At 39.3% G+C, this 27,183-nt stretch overlaps 1 protein-coding gene across 5 annotated transcripts in view; it reads left to right on the top strand.

The window, feature by feature from the left end:
- The window catches only part of ANKS1B (ankyrin repeat and sterile alpha motif domain containing 1B), a 1,331,756-nt gene that overhangs the window by 221,675 nt on the left and 1,082,898 nt on the right, over positions 1–27,183 (top strand). For all 5 annotated transcript variants that reach the window (XM_075551114.1, XM_075551115.1, XM_075551116.1 and 2 more), the window contains exons 7-8: positions 475–588; positions 1,396–1,562. In XM_075551114.1, the coding sequence (XP_075407229.1) occupies positions 475–588; positions 1,396–1,562 (281 nt within the window). The remainder of the gene's footprint in view (positions 1–474; positions 589–1,395; positions 1,563–27,183) is intronic.

Below are 27,183 nucleotides of genomic sequence, written 5' to 3' on the forward strand. Positions count from 1 at the left end.
CAAACAAATTCATGTCACTTCATTCCTATGTACTACTTGACTGGTTATCTTAGTTATCTGAGTTTTAGATTCCTAATTTTGAGATAAAATCTATTCAAAGCATCTTTTCAATGGATTTTTGAATAAGTTTATAGAGGTTTTTTTTTAAGTTTATAGTTTTTAATCTTCAGCTAGAAAATACTTACAAAGGCCAGGTGGGCTATTGCGATTTTTAGCAGGAAATATGTGACAAACTTGATTTTTGGAGGGAAAAAAGAACTCACCAGTCTCTTCCAAAGCACTTGGGTCCCTTGTTTAATTAAAAACATTAAATTAATAATTAATCATGAGACTCTTTAAACAATCTTGGATATATTTTGATATAAGAAAATAAACGGAAAAAAATGACTACTGGACTTAAAACATAATTTATTTTTTATTAAACAAATAAATTCAAGTATATAATTTCAAATATATATATATGTATACACACAGAATACTTAGAAGGCGTGGCCAGATCAACCGTCTTTGAAGACCATGTACAGGAAGATGCAGCACAAGAAACACTCATTTCGTCTCCTGCTGAGTCTCCTTCCCAAAAGACCAAAAGTGAGTAGCTAATCATGAAAGCCTTGCAATAGCAGAGGAACTTAACGTGGAGCGTTGTTCTATCCACACTGTCGTTTATCGGGATAGAGCAGTAAACAGAGCAGAGCGGTGCTGCTGTCATGGAGTCTCATATACACGGGGACAAGTCAGTAGATTCTGGTCCCCCCCACCCCACAAATGTATTTTTAATGCAGAATACAATTTCAAAATCTGGAACATGACTGATGGAGCATTTTTTTCAAACTAAAGTATAGGTACAAAGTATCACTCTTAGACTGTTTGGAAAGTGCATTTTCAGTGTTATCTATAATCTATTCAAAGTCTGACAGCACACGCATCTTCCCCAGCAGCCCCTGTCCTTTACAGTATAGGCCATTAGAATTGATATAATCCTAATTTATCATTACTTATAGAATCAATTACATAATTTAAGGCTTATAGGAAGTAGGTCCCCTGCACCATTTCAAATTTCTTTAATGAACGGTTGATGAATTCTGCCGGTGAAATAAAATGCAAATCCTAAAACATAAAACTTGAGGCACTGTGATTCCAGATAATTATATATGTTGCTTCTGTGTAAGTCTTCAAGGCATTTCTATTCTGAAAATAGAATCCGAATAGGCAATATAGGAATTTCTCCTTTGTCTCTAGTTTTAAATATCATTTGGTATCTTGCTTTCGGCCGCCTACTTAATTTTTTGTCATGTCTTGATTTCTTCCACTGTACCAGTAATATATTTAATATTTCATATTAACCTTTAGCAATGACCTTCCTTAAAACTTCTGAACCCCTTTACCTTCTTGCAGGTGAAACTGTGACTGGAGAATTATCCAAACTCTTGGATGAAATAAAACTCTGCCAAGAAAAGGATTACTCTTTTGAAGATTTGTGCCACACAATATCAGACCACTACCTAGAAAATTTGAGCAAGATTTCAGAGGAAGAACTTGGGAAAAATGGCAGTCAGAGTGTAGTAAGTAAGGGCAGGGGAGATGGACACCACATGTCTGTGATTGTAAGCTCGGTGTGTTCACCAGCAAGGTGCAGGTTATCACTCACCAGCCTGTCCTCAGCTTCTGCCGGTATCGAATGCCAAGTTCTCTGTGCCTCGTGCTCTGATGTCCACTGGGGTCTTATTGTCACTGCCTCTGAAGGAGAAGGGACACTTAGATAAATGACTTACATGTGTGATGCTCTCCTCTCTGCTGTTAAACTTTCTCATCACACATGAATTCATAGTTCTTTGCAAAATCCCCTTTTAGGTTTCTTTTTTTTTTTTTGACATAATGACTAGGTTCAAAAAAAGAGCACTTTCTTTTGGTCTTCTCAAATTTTTTTCCTACAAACTGAGTCAAACTTGACTTTAAGAAGACAGAGCTGAGTCCCTCTCTCTCTCTCTCTGTTGTAGAAAAGCTTAATCCGTATATTTCTATAACCTTATGCAAATACCAAGAAGCTTATTTCTTCGAAGCTCAGAATCTAAATCAAGAGTAGGGGATTCTTGCTTGTTTGAATTTTCAAATCAACATAATAAGAAGAAAAATATTAGCAAATCTCAGTTCACTACTATGACTTATAAACTTTTTTTGGTCCTGTACCTGTTGCCATCGAGTTGACTCCATAATGACCCTATAGGACAGAGTAGACCTGCCCCATAGGGTGACCAAGGTTTCAAATCATTATGGAAGTAGATTGCCACATCGTTATTCTGTGGAGCAACTGGCAGGTTTGAACCACTGATGATTTGAATAGCAGGAGAACCACTATAAGCCAAAAACAACAAAACAAAACAAAGCAAAAAACCCAAACCAAAATACAATCCCAAACCTCCTGGCATTGGGTTCCATAGAGGATGTCTGAGGCTGCAGCTCTTTACTGGCCTTCCCCGACACTGCAGGCCATTAATTTGTCATGTCAGCGAGACCCTCCTCAATCGTTGAAATATTTATTCTTTCAAAATAATTATAATTTATAAATTATCAAGGGTTTGTGAGGGAGAGAGGGAGAGGGAGGGAGGGGAAAATGAGGAGCTGATACCAAGGGGTCAAGTAGAAAGTAAATGTTTTGAGAATGATGATGGCAACAAATGTACAAATGTGCTTGACATAATGGATGGATGTATGGATTGTGATAAGAGTTGTACGAGCCCCCAATAAAATGATTAAAAAAAGAATTCTTCCTCCAGTATTTCCCAGTTAAAACTACATCCTCTCTGCACATCTGTTCTGAACTAGAGCTTAGGAAGCAAGTAATTCAAATGAATCAAACCAGAGAATGAATAACTGATGGTACCTTATTTCTGGTCGGTGCAGTGGTGTGTTTACATGAAGTTAATAACCCGGCATTTTGAGTGGTCAAGTTCCAGGGATGGAGCTTGCACATTAGGACATGGTGGTTGGCAGGTACTGCTGAGTCAGCGCTGACTCATAACAATCCCGTGTCTGACAGAATAAAACACGGCTGTGCTTGCACCATCTTCACGATGACCATTATGTTGGAGTCCATTGTGTCCATCTGTCTTGTTGAACGTCATCTTTTTGAGGGGCCCTCTGCTTTACCAAACGCGACAGCATTTTCCAGTCTCCCCATCACCACTTCTAAGGAGCATTCTGGTTGTACTTCTTCTATGGCAGATCTGTTTGTTCTTCTGACCGGCCATGGTACTATCAACATTCTTTGCCAACACCAGCATTCAAATGTCGTCATTCTTCGGAGATCTTCCTTATTCATTGCTGGGTTTCATATGCAGATAAGATCATTGAAGATATCATAGCAAGAGCCAGACAACATAATAAAGTGATATTTTTGCTTTTTAACTCTTGAAAGAGTTCTCGTTAAGCAGATTTGCCATGTCATTTGATGTTTTAACTGCCGCTTCCAAGCAGGTTGAGTGTGGAGTCAAGCAAAGCGACTCCTTGACAACTTCAGTGTTTTCTCCATGGATCATGATCTTGTCCGCTGGTCTTCGAGCTGAGAGCATCTCGGTTTTCTTTACATTGAGTTACCATCCAACTTTGGCCTTCATCCGCAGGTGCTTCAAGTCTTCTTCCTCAACAAGCAAGCAAGCAAGCAAGCAAGGTTGTGCTCTCTAAGTATCAGGTTGTTAATAAGCCTTCCTCCTGATGCTGCATTTTCTGCAGAGAGTCCAGCTGCTTGGGTTATTTGTTCAGCTTACAGATTGAATCAGTGAGGAGAAAAGAGGGAACACAACACCCATGTTTGCTGATTGTAAACCTTGCAGTATTCCCTGGTTCTGTCCAAATGGCTGTCTCCGCGGCTGTTGACAGGTTTGACATGAGCACAGTAGGACGTGCAAGTTGAACTGTTCTGGGATTTCCAGCCTGCACAGTGTTGTCCATAGTCGGTTATAACCCACACAGTTGAAGGCACTTCCATACTTCATAAGTCACAAGTAAGCCTCATTCTGGTGTTCTCTGCTTTCAGCCAGAGTTCACTGATATCAGCAACGATACCCCTCCTATCACATCCTCTTCTGATTCAAGCTGGAATTTCTGGCAGCTCTGTTTAGCACAATATCACCGGATATAATATTAATGATATATGTGTTTTAACATATACATATGCTGTAACATACACACACACACATGTTTTATGCTTTCTACATTTTGTTGGCACAAAATGGGTCTTTTGAGTGGGTACAAATAAGGATATCTTCTAGTTGGTTTGCTAGGTCGCTGTCTTCCAAATTTCCTAGCATAAACTCTGAGTGATTCTTGTGCTATAAGTTTTAAGACATTTTAATTGGTATTCCAGTGTTCCTGGAGCCTTCCTTCCTTGATTACAATTTTGAAATCTTCAACACCCCTTGGTTCTTGGTCAGATGCCACCTTCTGTAAATGGTGAGTGTGTTCTTCCTTTCTGGCTCTCCAACTTGAACTCTTTGCACCGTTCACACTGTCTTCCGAAGCTTCCTTTGACACTTTCTGTTCAACGATTTTACTTCATCTTTTCTTTCAGTTCCTTTAAGGATTCTGCAGTAAGAACACACTTCAGAGTCTTTAGCTGCCATCCATGTCGATCTTTTCTTCCTTTCTTGTCCTTGTAATGACCATTGCTTCCTTCCTGCTTGATCTTGATGCCGCCCCACAGTCTGTCAGGTCTTCATTGTTCAATGTGCAAAGTCGACTCTTAAGATGTTCTGTAATTTCAGGTACACTGTAATTGAGGTTGTACTTTACCTCTTATTGACTTGTTTATTGCTGTTTTATTGTTATATACTAGACTCCTGACAGGAGGCTTATGCATTACTATTAACACCCTATAGCCCTATGCTTCTTGCCCTATCTCAATGGTAGACATGGTCAAGAGAAGTTTCAAACCCAAGTAGACTGATTTCATACTAATCATAACCAAAAAAACCCAAACCAAGACAGTTGCCATAAAGTTAATAATAATTCATGATGACATCATGCGTTTCTGACTGGAACTTCACTCCCTAGGGTGTTTCATGACTGTGGCCCTTTGAAAGCAGATCACTAATCCTTCCTCTGAGGCGCCTCTGAGTAAATCCCAACATCCAGCTTTGGGGTTGGTATCCAAATACTGAACCCCACAGTAATCAGACCCCAAACCAGGCCACTGTCACTGAGTTGATTCTGATGCACAGTGACCCTAACCATGGCTTCTCAGACTGAGAATCCATAGAGGAGCAGATAGCGTCCTCTTTTATAAAGCAGCTGGTGGGTTTGTTTTTAATCATTTTATTGGGGGCTCATGAAACTCTTATCACAATCCATACATACATCAGTTGTGTCAGGCAGATTTGTATATTCATTGCCCTCATCGTTCTCAAAACATTTGCTCTCCACTTAAGCCCCTGGCATCAGCTCCTCATTTCTCCCCCTTCCCTTCCCACTCCCCCCTCCCTCATTAACCCTTGATAATTTATAAATGATTTTGTCATATCTTACACTGTCCTATGTCTCCCTTCACTCACTTTTCTGTTGTGCATCCCCTAGGGAGGAGGTTATATGTAAATCCCTGTAATTGGTTCTCCCTTTTCACCCCATCCTCCCTCCACCCTCCCAGTATTGCCACATTCACCCCTGTTCCTGAAGGGATCATCCATCCTGGATTCCCTATATTTCCAGTTCTTATCTGTACCAGTGTACATCCTCAGGTATAGCCAGATTTGTAAGGTAGAATTGGGATAATGATAGTGGGTGGGGAGGAAGCATTTAGAAACTAGAGGAAAGTTGTATATTTCATCGTTGCTGCACACTGACTGGCTTGTACAATGCACCCTGACTGCAGTGTACACTGAACCCTGGTTGGCTCATCTCCTCCCCGTGACCCTTATGTAAAGGGGATGTCCAGTTGCCTACAGACGGGCTCTGGTTCCCCACTCCACACTCCCCCTCATTCACAAAGATATGAATTTTTGTTCTTTGATGTCTGATACCTGATCCCTTTGACACCTTGTGATCAAACAGGCTGGTGTGCTTCTTCCACGTGGGCTTTGTTGCTTCTCGGCTAGATGGCCACTTGTTTACTTTCAAACCTTTAAGACCCCAGATGCTATATGTTTTGATAGCCGGGCGCCATCAGCTTTCTTCACCACATTTGCTTATGCACCCATTTGTCTTCAGTGATCGTATCAGGGAGGTGAGCATACATGATGTGATTTTTTGTTCTTTGATGCCTGATAACTGATCCTTTCAGCAAGGAAGAAACACACCAGCCTTTGTGATCTTAAGGCAGTTGGTAGGTTTGAACTGCCAGCCTTGTAGTTTGCAACCTGATGTCTAACCCGGAGTGTCATCACAGCTAACATTATTTAGTCATTTCTATGTGTATACAAAGAATTGTCCTACTTATTCTGTTTATTGTTACCTAATATACTCCTCATGTGAAGTTTATTCAGTACCATTACCTTCTTGACCTGCCCCACTCACTTTGGTCTCAGTGGTCAAGAGAAGTTTCAAACCCATATAGGCTGGTTTCACTGCCTAGCTTCTCCATGTGGCACCTGTTTGTTTGCCCCGTAGTCAGTTAGAGCAGCCTCGTAGTTAGGGCCGTCTACCAGGGAGGGACATCTACTGGGGTCATCAGGCCTTGCCTTCAGCTTTTTAAACCGACTCCTTCTGGCTCTCTATTTCTAAGCCTACAGACTTTTTGAAAGCCTTGATTTTAATAGACCAGTATCTGAAAATGTCTTATACATTTGGGTATTTGCTCGGGTCCTTCAACTAATGATACATTCAGTAAACATTTTTTGAGCAAATATTCTAAATATTTTATTTGCAAATTATATTTATCTACTACTTATCAATTTATCTACTTATTAATGACCATAAAAATAGAAGTCAAGAAACAAACCATGTACTGCATTGGGAAAATCTGCTGCAAAATGCCTTTTCATTTTTTTGGTTTTGTTTTATGTTTTTTTGTTAAATTTAATCATTTTGTTGGGGGCTCATACAATTCTTATCACAATCCATACATACATCCATTGTGTCAAGAACATATGTACATTTGTTGCCATCATCATTCTCATAACATTTGCCTTCTATTTGAGCCCTTAATATCTGCTGCTCATTTCCCCCTCCCTCCCCACTGCCACATACCTCATGAACCCTTTATAATTCATAGATTATTATTATTTTGACATATATTACACTGTCCAATGTCTCCCCCCCGGCTTCTTCTCTGCTGTCCCTCCTCCAGGGAGGAGGCTATACGTAGATTCTTATAATCAGTTCCCCCTTTCTACCCCACATTCTCTCCACCCTCCAGGCATCACCACTCTCACCACTGGTCCCGAAGGAGTCATCTGTCCTGGATTCCCTGTGTTTCCAGTTACTCTCTGTACCTATGTACGTCCTCTGGTCTATCCAGATTTGTAAGGTAGAATTGAGATCATGATAGTGGGGGGAGGAAACATTTAAGAACTAGAGGAAAATTATATGTTTCAACGTTGCTTCCCTGCACCCTGACTGGTTCATCTCCTCCCCACAACCCTTCAGTAAGGGGGTGTCCAGTTGCCTACTGATGGGCTTTGAGTCTCCACTCTGCACTCACCCTCATTTTCAATGATATGATTTGCAAAATACCTTTTTAAAGCATAGATGCACTTTGAAGTTTAAGTGCACCCAACTCATTGAGAAAACAATGACTAAGGACTACGAATAAGGAAGAACTGATGGATTTGAAATATGGCATTGGTGGAGCATATTGAAAATACAAACAAATCTATCTTAGAAGACATACAGATAGGATGTCCCCCAGAACCCAAGATGACAACATTTTGCCTCATCCTTTGGACATGCTACCAGAAGAGACCAGTTCCTGAAGATGAACATCATTCTTGGGAAAATAGAGGGTCAGGGAAAAAAGACAAAGGCCACCAATGAAACAGATTGACAGTGTGGCACCAGTGAGCTCAGACTTATCAACAATTGTGAGGACGGGACTGGATGGGGACAGTTTTCATTCTACTGTCACCATGACTTGGGACTAATATGACCGGACCTAACAACAACTTGTATAGAAATGACTAAATGCATGAGAGAAGATTCTAGTTTTCAGAAACAGTATATGCAAGAACACAGAGTGAAAATGGTTTCCCGAAGTAGTTGGTTTTGGAAACTCGTGGTAAATACATTTGGAAAACCAATGATAACAACCAACCTGTATGAGGCACTTGCATTAACTGAGTTAATAAACTTCACAAGTCATTTGAATAAACAGGTTGAAACTGTATGGTTAAAATGAGGAAATATGGGTCTCAGGGTTGTAGCCATTCACCATGCTTCTTGAATCTGTTTGCTGAGCAAATAACCCCAGAAACTGGACTCTGTGAAGAAGACTGTGATACCAGGTTTGGAGGAAGACTTATCACCAACTTGAAATATGCAGATGGCACAGCCTTGCTTGCTGAATGCCAAGAAGATGTGTAGCAGCTGCTGCTGCTGAAAATCAAAGTCTGGATAGCTTAGTATGGATTATAACTCAAGGCAAATAAAATGGAAATCTTTACAACCGGACCAGCAGACAGCATCATGATAAATGGAGAAAGTATTGAAATTGTCGAGGATTTCATTTTACTTGAATCTGTAATCAATGCTCATGGAAACATCCATCAAAGAAGTCAAACGATGCCTGGCCTTTGGCAGATGTGCTGCACAGACCTCTTTAAAGTGTTAAAGAGCCAAGAGGCCACTTCAAGCACTAAGGTGCACCTGATTCGACCCTGCTTGTTAAAGCAGAAGATCAGCCCCCGAAAAGGGGGAAGATCCTCAAGGAAACAGATTGAGACAGAAGTTGATATAATGGCTCAAACATATCATTTGTGAGGATGGCCCAGACCCAGGCAGTTTTTTTGGTTCTGTTCTACATAGGGTCACTGGGTCAACTCAAAAGCACCTTACAACATCAACCCAATGAGACAGGTGGTATCATTATTTTCCTTTTATAGATGAGAGAAGGGAGGCAAAGATATTTTGTGAGTTCCCCATGTTGATACAGAAGGTAACTGGAAGAGCCATGAGTTGGAACATAGACTCCCTGGGGCTGGAGCCAGATCCCTGACCACTAAACCTTTTGTCAGAGAACAGGAGCAGTTAATGAGATTTGAGGAGCTAGCTAGAAGTTTTGATATTGATAATTGATATTGACAAGAATAAACTTGACACGTTTGGGATGTTAAATGTGCTAACTGTATCTGCAATGTTCTGGGGAGAAAATTCAGATAATAATCCTCAGCAATCACTCACCTAGATTCAAATGGGCAGACACTTATTTTCAACTGGGGAGACGTTAAGGACATACAACATCCAGGCAGGGCTCTGAGCATTGGTGTTTTTCAAAAGCCCTTCAGGTTATTCTTATGAACTAACAGACAAGATTGCACACTACTGGAGTCGACCAGGAGTCTACTTACTGAAGTCATATAGGCCTGATATGACGAGCCTGAACTGAGGTCTCAGTAACACCACTAGTTTGTAGAATTGTAGACCTGGCAGAAAATCTCATAGATCTATGCATGCCCCCGTTGTGTTAGGTGAGTTGACTAGAGAAACAAATCTAGTGACACTCATGTAGAAAGACCATGTTTTGGAAATGATGATGGCAACATATGTACAAATGGGCTTGATACACTGGATGTATGGATTGTTATAAGAGCTATAAGAGGCCCCCAATAAGGTGATTGATTAACATTTTTTAAAAAGAAAGAGTTTAATATCAAGAATTATATATCAAGAAAGTGTCCCAACCCAGTCTAACTCCAGTCCATATGTCCAGGGCTAGTGCCTAAGTCCCCCTTCAGACTCACGCAGCCACATGCAATGCTGCAGACTGCAGGAGGATCACAGGCTGGTGGGTATAGAGTTGTGTGAATCCAAGGAGTGGAAACATGGCAGGGTTTAGACCACTGTCTGGGTCAGTGACTCGGTCCCAGCAGGCAGGAAGGCAAGGGGGTGAGAGAAGGTGGTTAACAGCGCCCGCCTGTGTAGCAGGCTACTCTCCCAAAGAAGTATCTTCAGGCTGTGACTTGATTGACAGGTTGGAATCCAGCCGTACACCTTCATACATCTTCAAGCTGACATAGGTTTATCTACCACCTCAGTGTAAGCTCTTTTAAAGATCAGTTGAATTAGAGAAGTGTTTTCAGTTTTATCATCAAGGAAGATCCAAAATGTAGTCTAACTGACGCTCTATATTATAATGATTTCTTTATTATGCTATGTTAATATGGAAAAACATTTTTGTTCATTGCAATTCATTTTATTGTTTTGAAGTCAGGAATTTGGGTTAAAGTTTAATTTCACCAGGCCTGAAGCATCCGACTTGTTCATTGTGGTGGGGCCAGTCAATCCAAAAGGAATTTAGAGGGGATCAAAATGTAAGGAAAATATGCTTTATAGTATTCAGATGATTAATAATACAGTTTTACATGTAATGAATGTAGTTAGAAATACTGTATGGTTTAGGTACTTTAGTTCACTTTAGCTTTGTTTGCCTTTTTCTTCCAATAGAGGGCACTCTGGTTTAGTAATTTAAAATACAAAGTCAGCCATCTTATGGAAAGGCTTATTTTTAAATCGGAGATGGTTGGTTTTATTAAAATATTCGCCTTAAGGTGGTAGTTTGGACAATTTTACCAATCTGAGTGAATTAAAAATTAAATTCTCATTATGATTGACTGTCTTAAATCGGAGGTTTTGCTTATAAGTGAAGACCAGACTAAGTTTGAAATTATATTTTGCTTTGCATAAATTTTCATTCAAAAGTTAGTCTGTTTTAAATGCTTTTGTAATATGCATATGGAGCAATTTTCCAAGTTGAGCTAGGATATTATGTAATCTGTCATGTAAATTTTGCATAAATATCTTCACATTCTACCAACTCATAAATTTTAGATTTTTTGAGAAGATATAAAATAATCTATAATGTTTCCTATCCCTTTTATGTATTTTTCCAGTTAGTATGGGTTCACTTGCCCCAGGCACATAAACAATATATACATTTCTTAAATCCCGTGCTGTGGAGAAATTTGATTAGATGAAGCTCATATTAGAACCTAGGTACCTGGAAAGTATTCTTTTCCATATTTACAAAGAGAAAAAACTTTATTGTTTCATTACCCTGTGTATCCAAGGAATAACTCAGAGGGTCCAGAGATGAAACACATTATACCTGTATTTATTTCCTTAGGGAGAATTGAGATGCAAGAAGCAGCTTAAGATTTATTGTTCAAAGAGGATTGTGTTGGCAGGTTTTGTGGGATTTTACCCTCCGGTATACCTCTTTATTTTTGTCATTTCATTTTCTTCTACAGTGCAAAATCTTTAATTACATGTCAGCTTTCTGATGGGTGAGAGATTTTATTTTGGTATTTTAAGATTCACCTCCTCAGTTTTTATACGAAGCCTCTAGAAACTGCTTGTGAATATTCTCTGGGAGGCAGTCTGCATCTGCTTTAGGAAAATTGATTTATTTACTACCAAATTAATCAAATCTTAAAGGCCAGTAGAACTGAACAAATTAGATCCCCTGAAACAAAGTTTACTTACACATACATTCAGACCTAATTAATTGCAGCTTAAGATCAGGAATGGACCAATTTCAGTGTTGTTAAGAGATGTCTATGTTTTTTCATCCAATTCCCACCAGGTGGAGAAGCATTGTGGGAAGTAACTTTTCTGGAACATAATCAGAGGTTATTTCTTACCAGACTCAAATGGATTAATTGAAATAATGGAACGAAATCTTAAGCAATGGAAACTATTAATTCATGAAGAATGGATATGACATTCAGATAAAACTTTCCTATTTCAACTAGTCACGTTTTATATAGTTGAGCAATTTTTTTGGAAGCTGTGACTCAAGTCTGCTGTTCCTAGGTTTGGATTCTCCTAATCTGTTTTTCCAAGTATTAGAACCAGCATAGAACTAGAATTCCCTTAACCTCTTTTAACACTTGGGAACAAGTATCATTGATCCAAGGTGTGCACTGTTCATTGCAACAGTGAGTTGCTGTTGAGTCAGTTCAGACTCACAGTGACTATAGCATAAAGGACACAAAGGAACATTGTCTGGTCGTGAGGCGTTCTCATTGCTCAATCTTTGCTATGTTTGAGCTTAATGTTGCAATGTGGCAGCCAATCCATGCCGGTCAATCCACGTTGAGGATGTTGCCCATTTTTGGTCAACCCTTTATATTACAATGAATGATGTGCTTCTCCAGGACATCTCCTGATAACATGTCCAAAGTATGTAAGATGACATGTCACCATCCTTGCTTCAAAAGAACATTCCAGTTTTCTCACTTCCTCCAAGAAAATTCATTCATCACTATGTTCAAACTCAAGTCCATTGAGTCTGTTGAGTTGATTCCAACTCATAGTGACACTGCACGGGGAATCTGAGGGGATCAGTCTTCACTGGAGCAGATAGCAGGACAGCTTGGTGGGTGTGACATGTGAACTTTGGAGTTAACAGCCCAGTGCCCAACACTGTATGCTACCAGGGCTCCGTTGGCAGACCATGGTATATTTTCTCACCAACATTATCATTTAAGTAAATCAGTTCTTCTACAGTCTTCCTTATTCATTGTCCAGCTGTGTCATTCGTATGAGAAAAGTGAGATTACCTTGGTTTAGGTCAGGCATACTTTAGTCCATCAAATACATCTTTGCTCTTCAGAGAAGTCTTTTCTAGCAGGTATATGAACCAAGAATACAGTATCAAAATCTGTGTGCAAAAAGATATCATCAAGATGATAAGACTTTAGGGAATTTTGCATTTATAATACAAATAAGAAAACCTTCATGGTAAATGGTAAATAGGATAAAAGAACCATTCTTCTGAATTTCAACACAGTTGCTTTTACCTATCATGACCCATTTCTTTCTGCTTTATCTTGTCGGTATTTATATTTTTATCTGATTTTAGACTTCTTTTGATGGCAGGATTCATGTTTCATCTCTGTAATTGCATCCTGCCTAGCACAATGCCTTGCAGGCAGTCTTTGAATAAAAGTTCAATCAACGAACAGTGTGTAACAGGAAAACAGTGGAGGTAAGAGTGCACCCATTCTTGTGAATGCAATATCGTCATGGAAAACCATGTTTGACTATTGGTGATGTATTACAGTCTAAGCACAGCTTTTTCCAAGCAAGCATGGAAGCTCAAATCATTTTTCACTAGGTGGTTATAGTCTAGTCATGAAAAACATGGGTTGAGTTTGCCTTCTTGTTCTGCTGTTTACTAGGGTGACCTTGGAGAAGTTGCATGATTCATCCAAGCCTTTGTTTTCTATGTTTTTAAAAAAGGTGTTCAATATCACTTTGTCAGCCTTAGAAAAAACAGCAATTATAATCTCTTTTGCCAAAGAAATGACATTGTGGTTTTTATGATTCGTAGACTTTGTCCAGGATTTGTTGGGATTTTTGAATAACGGCCCTCTGTTCTTAGATTGGCCTGAGTTACTGTTTTACTTGGAAGTAAAAGCAACATATATCACATAGTCTGTAGGTCTGTAGATGTTTATTCTCATTATAAATCAAAGTGGACTAATTTTAATTTAATTAATTATAAAGAAAACATGCTTAAGCCAACATCTTGTTTTCTTTCTAAATGTTTATGATTCCTACTCATTATGATTTATCTAACTTATATGTATATATAGTATTATTATATACAATTTCCTAAAACATCTTTCAAATTAAATTATCCCTCAGTATTATGAGTAATCTGTAGACAGTAAGTAAACACCCTTCATAAAACATTAAATTTTTTTATCCATTTGAATTGTATGAAGTCTCTGAAGTTATGTTTTCTAATTTTCAGGTGCATCAAACAAGTTTTATTTAGACATTTTCATTCTTTCTGATATGTATGTGGTTTCAAACGTGAACTTAATCTCCTTAACAAAATAAGTCAGCTTATGACTTACCTGAAAGTCTGTATTTCATGTTCAGGAGCCTATTGTAATGTTTTTCTGAAAGTTTAATAATAATTCAAATTTCTTCTCACCTCACATACTGGATATGATGATCTTACTTTTTTTTAAAGGATTAAACAGAAAGAGTAAGTTTATTGGTGGGGATAGTTTAGAATGGATCTTAGTTTTTGACAACTTTCATCCCCTTGTCACGTGTACTTTGTTCACTTGCTGTAGCGCACCTAATTGTAATTCGATTTCAAGGTGCACCGTTTAGAAATCTTATTTTGGCATGAAGGCCTTTGACAGCCTGCCTAAGAAGAAAATCAGGCTAGAACCTGAGCTTCCGGAGATATGTCATAGGCAGTAATCACTTATCTCTGTGTCCAGGAGAAATAGTTTTCAACTTGAGCAAATTAATTCTGAAGGATTAGCAACCCAGAAAAAAGGTACAGAAACGGCTCACACCTCTAACATAGTTTATCCTGAGCCCATTGGGCCCATGATTAAATACTAATGGAATTCGACTTCTGACAACTGAAGCACTTGGATTCTCTGTGATAGAATCAAAGTCATCCACAGTAGATGGAAAAGATACTAAGTGGCTTGCGTCAATCTCAGGGGATTTCTCAAGTGGTCTACTGTTGTCTGTCTTTGCGTTGCCAGGAGTCTTATTTCTATCATGGAGTCACTAAAAAGCCCACATGTTTTGGTTGCTCGTGGTTTCAAAATAGTTCCACTTAATTGATAGCTATAAGCCCGTGCTTTCAAATAATACGCTATGGCAAGCCATGTCTTCCATGTGGAGAATGACGAGTCAAGACTAGGCATGGAATACGCAATGACAGGCTCTCAAATGAACCAGGGAGAAGCAGAGAGAGGAAGTGGAGACGGACTTTCCCCAAATAAGTGGGACAAACTGACCTGCTATGTGGTTTCCTGCCATCATTGCATTCTACGCTGCTGAAACATATCCGTTGCAACCTCGTACCAAATTTCCTTTTTGCCCTTGTTTCTATAATCCTATTCTACTTAGTCTTTGCACAACAATTTACTTTTCTTTTTAAAAAATTTTCACAAACAGAGCTTTATTTTTTTCACAGGTTAGGAGACCAGAAGCACAAATTTAGGGCGCTAATTCTAGGGAACAATTTTATTTTTTTCCAACTCTGGAGTAATGTACTTGTCTCTTTGAGTTTTTGCTTCAAGATGATTAAAAAATACTTTTATTGAGGCCTCTTACATCTCTTATCACAATCCAAACATTCATCCAGTGTGTCAGGCACATTTGCACATATGCTGCCATCATCATTTTCATAGCATTCTCTTCCCACTTGAGCCCCTTATATCAGCTCCCCATTTCTTCCCCCTCCTTCCCTCACCCGGCCTCCCTCACAGACCCTTGATAAGTTATAGATTATTATTTTCATATATTTCATCGTCCTCCATCACCCCTCATCCACTTTTCTGTTGTTCATCCCCTAGGGAGGGGGTTCTAGGGTGATCCTTTTGATCCACTCCCTCTTTCTCCCCACCCTCCCCTAATCCTCCTGGTATCTCTACTCTCATTGTTGGCCCTGAGGGGTTTATCTGTCCTGGATTCCCTGTGTTTTGGGCTCTTATCTGTAGCAGTGTGCATCCTCTGGTCTAATCCAATTTGTAAGGTAGAATTGAGGTCATGATAGTGGGGTGAAGGAAGCACCAAAGTACTAGAGGAAAGTTGTGTGTTTCATCTGTGCTATACTAACAATTTACTTTCCAATAATTCTTTCATACTTTAAATGGCAAATGGTACTAAATACAAAACGAAGTATAAACTGGTATTCAAAAATTGCATATTATAGCTACTTTACTTTCATTATTAACCCTTCCAACTCATAGATTACATTCAACTTTCCTCTTCATTTGTTCCTTAAAGCTCTCTCTGCTCTCCATACCCTTTCCCCTTCTATTTCTTTGTCTCTGCTACGTTCTCCATTCAAATATAAACCCCTGTTAGAAATGAAACCATAGATGCAGAAACAATGTTTAATTTTGTATTTTATATCCCAAGCGCCGGTCATCATTCCTTATTTATACTGTTTTCCATGAAATTCTTTTAATCAATTAATGGACTACTCAACTGCTCTTCTAAAATCTAATATGAATGATGTCTTTCCTTTTACTCATCCTATTGTAGCTGTTGAGGACCAGCTCGATTCGGTCACAGCTATGACCTCCAAGGTCTTAAAAACTAACTAAACCAAACTCAGCACCATTTAGTCAACTCTGCCTCTGAACTGCCCCATGGGACAGTATAGGTCCTGCCCCTTTGGGTTTCTGCAGCTGTAAATACCTACAGAAGCATAAAGTCTCATCTTTCTTTTATGGAGAGAAAGATGGGTTCGAATTGCTCACCGTGCAGTTCTTAACCTGGTCTGCCACCAGGGCTCTTTATGTGGGCAATGTAGATTCAGATGAAACCGTTTAGCCAGCACAATCTTCAGAGATTGCATTGGTTCCATGGGATTCTTCGTGGGAGGCAGGCCAAGTGCCAGGTCAGGCTTGGGAAAAGAGATTTTCATAAACATCAATGTGCTTCATGTTTACAATAACTTCCTTCCTTCTATTGCTGGTGCCATCTACCTTCCAACTATTATATAATTAGCACACCACACGCGATAGGAATATTTGTGTGAGGGAGGAGAAAAGAGGGAGATAGAGTGTATTATTATGAGGAAGGATAGGAATGTGTGTGTGAGGGAGGAGAAAAGAGGGAGATAGAGTGTATTATTATCATGAAGGACTTGCATCTTTGTTCTTTGTCCTAAGAGTTCTTAATTTTATGATTTGGAGACGGTGGTGTTTTATTGTAAACTCCACCAAAAAATATGCTGGAATCTGGCCTTTTCTGGAACAGAAATGTCACAGTCCACAGTGAACAGAGAAGATATGCAAAGGTGCGCACCAAACTTTTTGTCCTGTTTATAAATGAAAGGTGTGCTTTAATTCTTCATAGCCCTGAGGATATATTTGTTAGCCAAGATATTCTGACTCACACATGGTGATGAGATCGAGAAACTCAGAGTGGAATGAGATTTCTCACAGAGGAGGCTGTGAGGAGTGAGGTTTAAACTAATCTAAAAGAGGAGAAGGAGCCAATCATATGAAATACTAGCAAAAGAAACAGAAGCAAATATTCTTGGAACCGAAAGAAATATTCTTGCTGGAGTGGGCAAAAGCATGGGATGCTTAAGGACCAGAAAGGCCAGTGGGGTAGGCTGCAGGCAATTAGATGGAAAATTGCATAGAACGAGATTGGAAAGTGAGGTTATACGGGGTCTTGCTGGCCAAGGAAAGTGATTGGATTTTTCAAGATTTGATCTCCTTTAAGGAAGCAAGTCTCAAAAGTTTTTGCTTCCTCTAAGTTCATAGCTATTTCTATTTTAATTTTAGATGCCCTAAAAGCATGCCCTTCATATCGTACTAGCTGTCCCTTAAACATATGTCCAGAATCTAGATGCTGGTTATCAGCTCCGTTATCACAGCCTTGGTCTACCTCCTATCAATCCTTGTGGGATTGTTTGAAGAGCGCTCAAATGGGCGATCTAGTTTCTGCTTTTACGATCCACAGTGAATTCCTTGTCAATTAAATTGTGTCACTTTTCGATTCAAATCTCACCAGTGTTTTGCCAACTTGGCTTGAGGAAAAGACATAGTCCTCTTTACTGTGCTTCACAACGCCCACAGACCTCTCCTTCCTCCTTTTTTCTTATCACAGTTTTACTCCTCTGCCTCTCCCTCCTTCTGCCCCAGCCACCGGGGCTCAGCACCCCTCCTCGACCACGCCACCTGTCCCCATATCGGTGTGCTTGCTCCTTCCTCTGTGTGAGCATCTCTTCCCAGATGTGCTAATGACTGCTTCTTCCCATCCCGATTTATCGCCCACCTTAGTGTGGCCTCCCTGACGACCTCCTTAAACACGAGCCACTGGCCATTCTCATCACCTTGATCACGCTGTCTTTATTCCAACGTACTGTACATTGTCATTATTTATTGTGCTCACTATTTTCTCTTGATTAAAATGTGGGCAGAAGTTCTTTTATTCCCTTGTTTAATTTTTGCGATTTTTCAGTGCCATCGCCTTCTGCTTAAAATGATGTCCGGCACAGACTAGATACTCCATAAGTACTTGTTGGATGAAAGGTTAAATAACCACTGGTGCTTTACATTTGGGTTAAATGGTTCCTGAGCTCGCTCCCTTGTGTGCTGTGAAGAGCCTAGGCTTTGGAGCTCTGCGGGTCAGGATTTGAATCCTGGCTTTCGTATTTGTGAGCTAGACAGATGCCTGAGTCAGAGCCTTACTTTTTCTGAGTTCCAGTTCCTGAAAAACAAGTGAAAGAATAAATGCCACAAAGAGCTATTGTGAAGAATATGTGCGACAAAATGTGAAAAGTATGTTGGATAAACAGAAGATGCTGAACCAATGCGCCCTCTCCCTTTGCCGTTGCTATTCTTAGGTGCCAATGAGTCCACTCTGACTCATGGTGTGATGCATGTCTAGCATGCATTCTCTTCCAACAGTAAATGGGACAGTGTTCCGTTGTGATTACAGCATTTCCTTGACTGATTTGGGGAAATAGATCACTAGGCCTTTCGTGTTAGTCTTAGTCTGGAAGCTCTGCTGAAACTTGTCCACCATGGGTGACCATGCTGGCATTTGAAATATGAGAACTCTTCAAAATGGTGTTGGAAAAATTCCATTATCTTTTAATTTTATATTTCCACAAACTTTGGGAGACTCTCTTGTACCAGTGGTACAGCTTCCAGTATCACGGCAAGACCCTAACAACCACAGTATAACAAGCTGACAGACAGAGCATGGTTTACTGTATTCTTCATTCTGACCCGCACGAGTCATGCACTGCCAAACGAGGCCTCATGAAATGGAAGTTTGCGCATCAACGCTTGTGTGATGTGCCTTATTCTGCCTACTGTGTAGTGGGCAAATCCTTCTTCTTAGATGTCAAGATTGTCTAGGTTTTCCCATTCTGTTCTCATTCTTCTTTGCCTAATGATATTTATTGTTATTTCCCTCTTAACTCCAACTTTTGCCATCACCTAAACATATTATAGTCTGGTTTCATAGGAGTTAAGCATTGGGGTGCTCACAGCTAATTACAAGGTCAGGAGATTGAAACCACCTGCCACTCCATGGGAGAAAGAGGAAGCTTTCTAATCCTGCCAAGAGTTGCAGCCTTGGAAACTCGCAGGGCCAGTTGCAGCTCTACCCTGTCCTGTAGGACTGTTATGAGTCAGAAAGGACTCAATGGCAGGGGGTTTGGTTTGGAATTTGAGAAACATGTTATGGGTATTTTTGCATTACTGTTTCATTCTCCTATCTTACTCTGTTTCATTCTCCTGTCTTCTGCTTGTTTAATACCTGTTCACACCCTAAGGAATAGTTTAAATCTTTTTAAAATACAGTAACTTCCTTACTTTCATAAGGACCGAAAGAAGACTTATTAACCATCTTTGATATGCAGATGCCACAACCTTGCTTGCTGAAAATAAGGAGGACTTAAAGCACTTTTTGATGAAGATCAAGAATAGCATCAGCCTTCAATATGGATTACAACTCCATAAAAAGAAAACCAATTTCCCCTTAGCTGGACCATCATGATAAATGGAGAAAAGATTGAAGTTGTGAAGGATTGGACGTACAATCAATACACCTGGAGGCCGCAGTCAAGACATCCAAAGACACATTGTGCTGGGCACATCTGCTTCACAAGACATCTTTAAAGCGTTTAGAAGTAAGGACTGAGGTGCACCTCACACACGGCATGGCATTTTCAACCACCTCATATTTGTATGGAAACTGGACATTGAATAAGGACGACTGAAGATTAATTGATGCATTTGCCTTGTGGTGCTGGCAAAGAATATTGCAGGTACCATGGACTGTCAGAAGAACAAACAAACCTGTCTTGGAAGAAGTACTGCCAAATAACCCTTGGAAGCAAGTACTTGAGATGATGTGGTCAGGAGAGAGACCCCAGCCCAGGAGGAAGACATCATGTTTTGGAAAGTAGAGGGTCAGCAAATGAGAAGGCTCTCGACGAGATGGATTGGCACAGTGGCGACAATGCACCAAAGCATAGGAACAATTGTGAGGCCGATGCAGGACCAGGCAGTGTTTTGTTCTGTTGTTTTCAGGGTTGCTGTGTGTCAGACCTACTTGATGGAACCTAACAGCACAAAAAGCTAGCGAGCAAGTAGCCTTAACTGATACAGCTAAGGATATCATGATTGCTAAAGTAGAGGGAGGGCCAATCAAAAGGAAGACGATCCAAGAGATGGATTGACACAGGGGCTGTAACAAGGGGCCCAAACATTACATGCCAGGACAGCATGATTTAGTCTCATGCACTTTAGACTCAGGGGAGACCAGTCCCTGGAGAAAGTGATGCTCGGTAAAGTTCCTGGAGAAGAATATCGTGCTTGGTAAAGCAGTTTTCACTCATTGCCACTGAGTCTATTTTGACTCAATAGCAACCCTATAGGATAGTGTGTTGGACAGGGTTCTCTAGAGAGACAAACCAGATTGCTAGTAATTATATATAAATATATTTATAAAGATAGCTATAATACAAGAAATGAACCGTTAAATTATATACAGATAGATAATACAAGAAATTAACAGTTAAATTATAAAGCAGTGAGACACTAGCAGTCCTTTAAGACTTGAGAGCCGCCAGTTGCCAGTCCCCTTCTGTAGAGAGAGCTGGGCTGTATATATACCCAGGCAGCAAACAGCAAGGCAAGTTAACAACTGCCACCAACTGTCGGTCCCCAGCTCCAGAGACGAACATTTCAATTCTGTGGGATTAAAGGGACCTCAACTTACAGCGACAGAGTCCACAGGCTAGGCATCCCACAGGTAGTGTACCCCTTTAAATTGAGGCACAGAACAAGCAAGGTGAGGCTCACCGAGCCATTTATCCCTCTGCCCTTCAATTAATCCTACTTGTGTTTATAGGCCAGGCTGGCACAATAAACTATCGCAGATAGAGTTGCATTGGCAGCCCAATGTGTAATCACTGTGCCATCGGGGTTCCTTGGTAAAGTAGAGGGTTAGCAGAAAAGAGGAAGACTCTGGACAAGTTGAACCGATGCTTGGCTACAACAATGGGCTCAAGCATAACAACAGTTGTGAGGATGGTGCAGGACTGGTGGCGTTTCCCTCTGGTGGACATTGCGTCGACCCTATCACCATAGCAACATCTTTAATGATTCCAGTCAAGGACATTTTCTTCCATTTTACATATGAGCAATCTCACAAGAAAATGGTAAGCCAAAAGAAGGAAATTCTAGAATGGAAAACTATTATATTTGACCTGAAAATAAACACAAAACAAAATACTGAACATCAGCTGAATTTATAGTTTATAAACATACCATGCATGCACAAAATTTACCAACTAATCAGTCTGCTTAACAGCAGTATGTTAGTTGTGAAGCAGATGTTGGAAGACAAGCTACCTGGCCAACTGATCAAAAAACATTCATATTTTGTGCCCATTCCAAAGCAAGGTGACTTCCCAGATGCAGAAATAATTTTTTTAAAAAAGAAAGAAAAAGAAATAATCAAACAATATCAGTAATATCACATGCAAGTAGAATTCTGTTGAAGATAATTCAAAACTGTTACCGCAGAACATAGGGAAGGAATTGCCAGAAATTCAAGCCAGAATCAGAAAAGGAAATGGCTGGAACACCTGAGGCTAGTGGCACAGTGGTTATGTGTTGGTTGCAAGGTTAGTAGTTCAAAACCACTAGCTATTCCTCAGGAGAAAGATGAGGCTTTTTAATTCCTATAAAGAATTACGGTCTTGGAAACCCAAAGGGGTAGTTCTACCCCGTTCTACAGGGTTGCTAAAAGTTGGAATTGACTTGATGGCAGTAAGTTTGAGGGTTTTTTTTTGGATGTCAGATGGATTTTGACTGAAAGTAGAGCACCCTAGAAAGATGTTTACTTATGTAATATATAGTATGGAAAAATATACAACTGTGTGGATCATAACAAACTATGGATAACATTGAAAAGAATGAGGATCCTGGGACACTTCACTGTGCTCTGTGGGACCTGTACACAGACCAAGAGGCAGTCCTTCCAGCAGAGCAAGGCTATACAGCCCACTTTCAAATCAGAGAGGGTGTATGGCAGGGTTGTATCCTTTCATGATACTTGTTTAATCTGTTGGCTGAGAAAATAATTCTAGAAATGATGTGTGAAGACAACTAGGCATCAGGATTGGAGAAGGCTAATCAGCAACCTGAAATATGCAAATAACACAACTTTGTTGGCTGACAGTGAGGCCGACTTTAAGCACTTACTGCTGAAGATTGAAGAGGGAAGAATTCGGTATGGATTTTAGCTCAGTGTTAAAAAAAAAAGTTAACATCATGATAAAGAGAGACAAGATTGCCCCAATCCTAACTACGTGGACAGCCGCCACTCCCCCCAGAATAATTTACTTCAGAGGACAGCACCGAAGCTACAGCTCAGGGAGAGGGACATGTCTGATCAGAGCACACAGGAACAATGAAGGAGGAGGGAGAGAGAGTGGAGCACATTCTGGCCCATCAAGCCTTGAGAGAGGACCATATGGCTGGTTCCACTATGAGACACAACATCCCTCACTGACCCATAGCACTATGGGGACCAACACGGAGAGACAGTGTGGGACTCGTGCCGGTTGGACCCTACCAACCCGAGGCAAAACACTAAGAGCGTGCAACAGAACAGCAGGGGAGCAGAGCAAGGAGGTCCCCAGGGAGTACCAAAAATAGACTTTGGTTGGGGCCAGGGCTTAGCACCCCTTCAGACTCAACTGGAAAACACCCCTAAAGGTCAACAAACAGAACCTTGAACTATTTACAGGCTTTTATTTATTTTTTGTCGTTGTTGCTTTCTTTTGTTGCTTTGTTTTACTCTGTCTGATTTTTGTGAATATTATTATCTCTGTAGGTCTATCTACATAAGATGGGCTGGATAAACAATCTGGGGAGAAAACAAGGTGGGGGAAAGGATGTGGTGTTAACACATCCAGAGACAAGGGAACAACAAGTGATCCAAAATTGGTGGCAAGGAGGGTGTAAGAGGCCTGGTAGGGCTTGATCAAGGGCAATGTAACCGAGAGGAATTACTGAAACCCAAATGAAGGCTGAGCATGATAGTGGGACAAGATGAAAGTAAAAGGAAATAGAGGAAAGAACTAGGAGGCAAAGGGCATTTATAGAGGTCTAAATACAGGCATGTACATATGTAAATATATTTATATATGATGATGGGGAAATAGATCTTTGTGCATATATTTATAGGTTTAGTATTAAGGTAGCAGATGGAAATTGGGCGTCTACTCAAGTACTCTCAATGCAAGAACACTTTGTTCTATTAAACTGGCATTTAAGATCTATAAAACAAAACAAAAATGTAGTTGTAGGAGTGATGCTTTTGTAAGAATGTATCAGTAGAAGAGACCACTTGTATTACAATTAATTTGTTATTTTTCATTATAATGTGGTATAAATGACAAGTGGTTTGCATAGTACTTTGCTTCCTGTTTTGCTAATACTTTGTGCTCAATGTATATTGTATGGATAAACAAATAAATTTTAATGATGTTTTTTAGTAATACTGAGAAGCAAGACAAGGCATTCTAGTCTCATAAAGAGTTACCATCTTGCAAACTCCCAAAGGTAGTTGGGTTGCAATGAGTCAGAATTGACTTAATGACACTGAGTTTGGTTTAATTTTTTTTTAGTAACACTGAGCATCTTTTCAATAACAATGTTTTCAAAAAATGTCAGAATTATAAGTTATTTATTCTAATACAAGTATCCTTGTCGAGGGTACGATAACAGTTGGAAGATGTTATTACTCCTCAATAAATTTGTAACTATCCTGACAAATAAAAACTGTTCATTATGATATTTCACATATCTTACAGGTCTTACTTGACTTTGGAAAAAACTAAAATGATAGGCTTTTGTTTTAAACTTGGTCCATTTTCTCCTCTGCACTGCTTCAGTTCATCAACTCATACATTTTCATTGTACCTCTGCAATGTCCCAGCTACCGTTGTAGGACAGATAAATAATGAACGAGACATTTTTCTTGTTCTCAGGGGCTGAGAGTTTGGCAGAGAAAGCAAATATATTACCAAATAATTAAAATATAGAGTGATAAAGTATTTTACCAAACTGTCTAGCAAATGATAGTTTAAAGCATGTGGAGAATAAAGAAAGAAGAGCTATTTATTTTTATAGCTCCAGATTTTGGTATGGTGACTGACACCTAGTAATTATTCAATAACAGTATGTGGAAAAAGGAGATAGCCTTATAATTAATATTTTTATGTGAAAATGGAAAGGTGATTCCGTCTGTTTGAACAAGATAACCAAACCGAAAATCCACTGTCCTTGAGGTGGTTCAGACTCATGGAGACCGGTGGGACAGAGCAGAACTGCTTCTTAGATTTTCCCAGGCTATAAATCTTTAGAGGAGAGAGAGCCTCATCTTTCTTCTGTGGAGCAGCTAGTGGGTTTGAACTGTCAGCCTTGCCATTGACAACCCAGTACCTAATGAATACGATTTAGAAGGGGAGTTAAAAGGTGAGGTGACAGCCATTAGCTGATGATGGAAAGGGAAAATACAAGAGTGTTGTGAACAGACTCTTGCTTTTCCCGCTCACTAGTGTTTCCACGAATCTGCTGCATGTTATTCCACATGTCTTTCAACATGTTTTTCTTTATTGAACCATGCATTTTCACATGGTTTTAAGTGTAGAAATGTATTTTTACTAAAAAACATGTAAAGCTGTTACTATCCCCTCCCTTTGCCAATTTTGACATTTTAAACTCTACTTATGTATCAAAACTTAACTTGTATAGAAGTACACTCCCCCAATCTTAGCTCGTCCTTGAGTCACTTCACCCCTACTCCAGTGTAGATTAAGTGCTCTTCTGGTACACGCTGCAGTCTTGGGTCCCTCCCAATGTTCTGCGCTATTATTTATTGCAATTGTAATTTTAATACATAATTGCAAAAGTATTGGTTTCTTCTTCTTGAATGTACTAGGCTACCGAGTCCTTCAAGGAAACGCATGTACATTTCAACATTGCATTCCCTGTCTACTACAATCCTTGCCGTATAATCAAAACCCATTGCTGTTGAGTGATTCCAGCACTGGAGATCAATATTCAATTTAGTGAACAAAACGATGAATGGATGGCTGGGTATTGAAAAAAATGAACAACACAATGCTTCATTGGAAATGGAGAATTTCAACTTCACAATCTTGCCTGGATGTGGCTCTCTTGTTTTCATCTATTATCCTGACTGCACATTTGCCCCTACAGAAAGACATCTTACCAGTGGGGCTACTTTCTAAACCCATTTTATGTCTTTGTTATTTTCTGGCAATTTTCCAGAGACATTGTGCTACTTTTGAGATACCTTATAGGAATGTGTAGAACTACCGAGTGGTTCTTATTTTTCTTTTTGTTTGTTAGCTTGATTGCTTTGTTGGAAGAAGACAAATATTTTTAGTGTAAAAAATACAGTAAAACATTTTGCCATATAAACATAAAGAAAGAATTAATGGATCATCATAATTATTGATAAGATAAATGGTGGCAATTAATGTTAAAGAAAGCTTAAGATTTTCTGCAGGTAAGCCAAGAATAGATTTGAAAATTAATGTTGTTTTAGATATAGCCTACTTGTGAACACCAAATGTTTCTTGAATTGAACATGTATTGTCATTGAACTTTTGAGTATTAAAATTTTTATTTGGAGGAGTGACAGCAAATCATGAACCTTGGTGATCACTTATTAGAGATCTCATAATTAACACTTTCTGAGAGCAATATAAAATAAATAAAACAGAAGCATACAGTAGTTCAAATACAATAGAAGTTTGTTGTACACTCAGAAAAATTAGATGATCCCAATCAGTAGGTGACTTTTCTCCAAGTGGGAATCTGGGGGCCCAGACACCTTCCATCTGGAGGCTTTCCCTTCTTGGACACAAAGTTTCCAAGTTCACTTATCTTGTCTATAAAAAGGTAGAATATGGTAAAGATTGTGGTGGGTATAGCGGGGAGGCTTTAGAGGATACGCCTGGAAAGGATGTACAGTACATTCCTTCATTTTCCATGGACTTGCTCTCAGTTACACAGTCACACAGCCGTCCCAACCTGCAAGGGAAGCTGAGAAATATGGTGTACGTGCCCAAGACATAGAGAAAATAGATTTGGTAGAGAATTAGCCAGAGTTGGCCATGTAATATATTTCACGTTACTTTTTAACTCCTTATTGTGAATTGGGTGAATGTTTACACAGCAAATCGTCAGTTTTACATTCACCAATTAATCTGCATTTTGTGGTATCTCAGTCACAGCAGTGACCTCACTACAGCGTCGCATATCTGACCCCCTGTCCTGTGTTTCCTGTCTCTTCTCTTCTCTCCTAACCCTTCTGAACTTCACCCTTGGGCAAGTGCTGCCCCCTTGCTCTCAACAATCTTATTAGTCTAAAATAAAATTATTCCATAGCTGCTGTTATTTAAGAAATTCCTATGCATATGTACAAATGAACTTTGTGGAAAATGGAATTAAAAGATCATGGAATTTTTCCATGAATGTTTGGAACTCCCTCTTACATACTGATTTTGTCGTCTTCATGCATAGATACTTTCCTTATAGTTTATAGGCAGTCTGGCACGCATAGTTATGAATTAAAATGTTTTCATATAAAGTATCGCATATATTTTATATAATAAAATAATGCCTTTATGCAAGATAATTCTAAATTTTATTTTATTCTAAAAGAATTTTGCAATTATCTATAAGCACTGGCTTATTAAACAGATTGTTGGTCTTTTACTTATATTTAGAATAAATATTTATGAACACTTACATATAATTATTGGTACATTTACTTATACCACATTACTGATACTACATATCAGGTGATGAATAGTGGTTCACTCACTAATTTATATATTTAAATAAACAATATCAACAGGTCTAATATGCTTCAGGGAGAAAGAATCTGAGATCTTGTTTAAAAAAAAATAAATGGAAGTGACTCCTTTCTTTGAATTTAAGACACTTACTATGGAATCCAATGTTAATG

Source organism: Tenrec ecaudatus, chromosome 6 (genome assembly GCF_050624435.1).
Source record: "Tenrec ecaudatus isolate mTenEca1 chromosome 6, mTenEca1.hap1, whole genome shotgun sequence".
Lineage (NCBI taxonomy): Eukaryota > Metazoa > Chordata > Mammalia > Afrosoricida > Tenrecidae > Tenrec > Tenrec ecaudatus.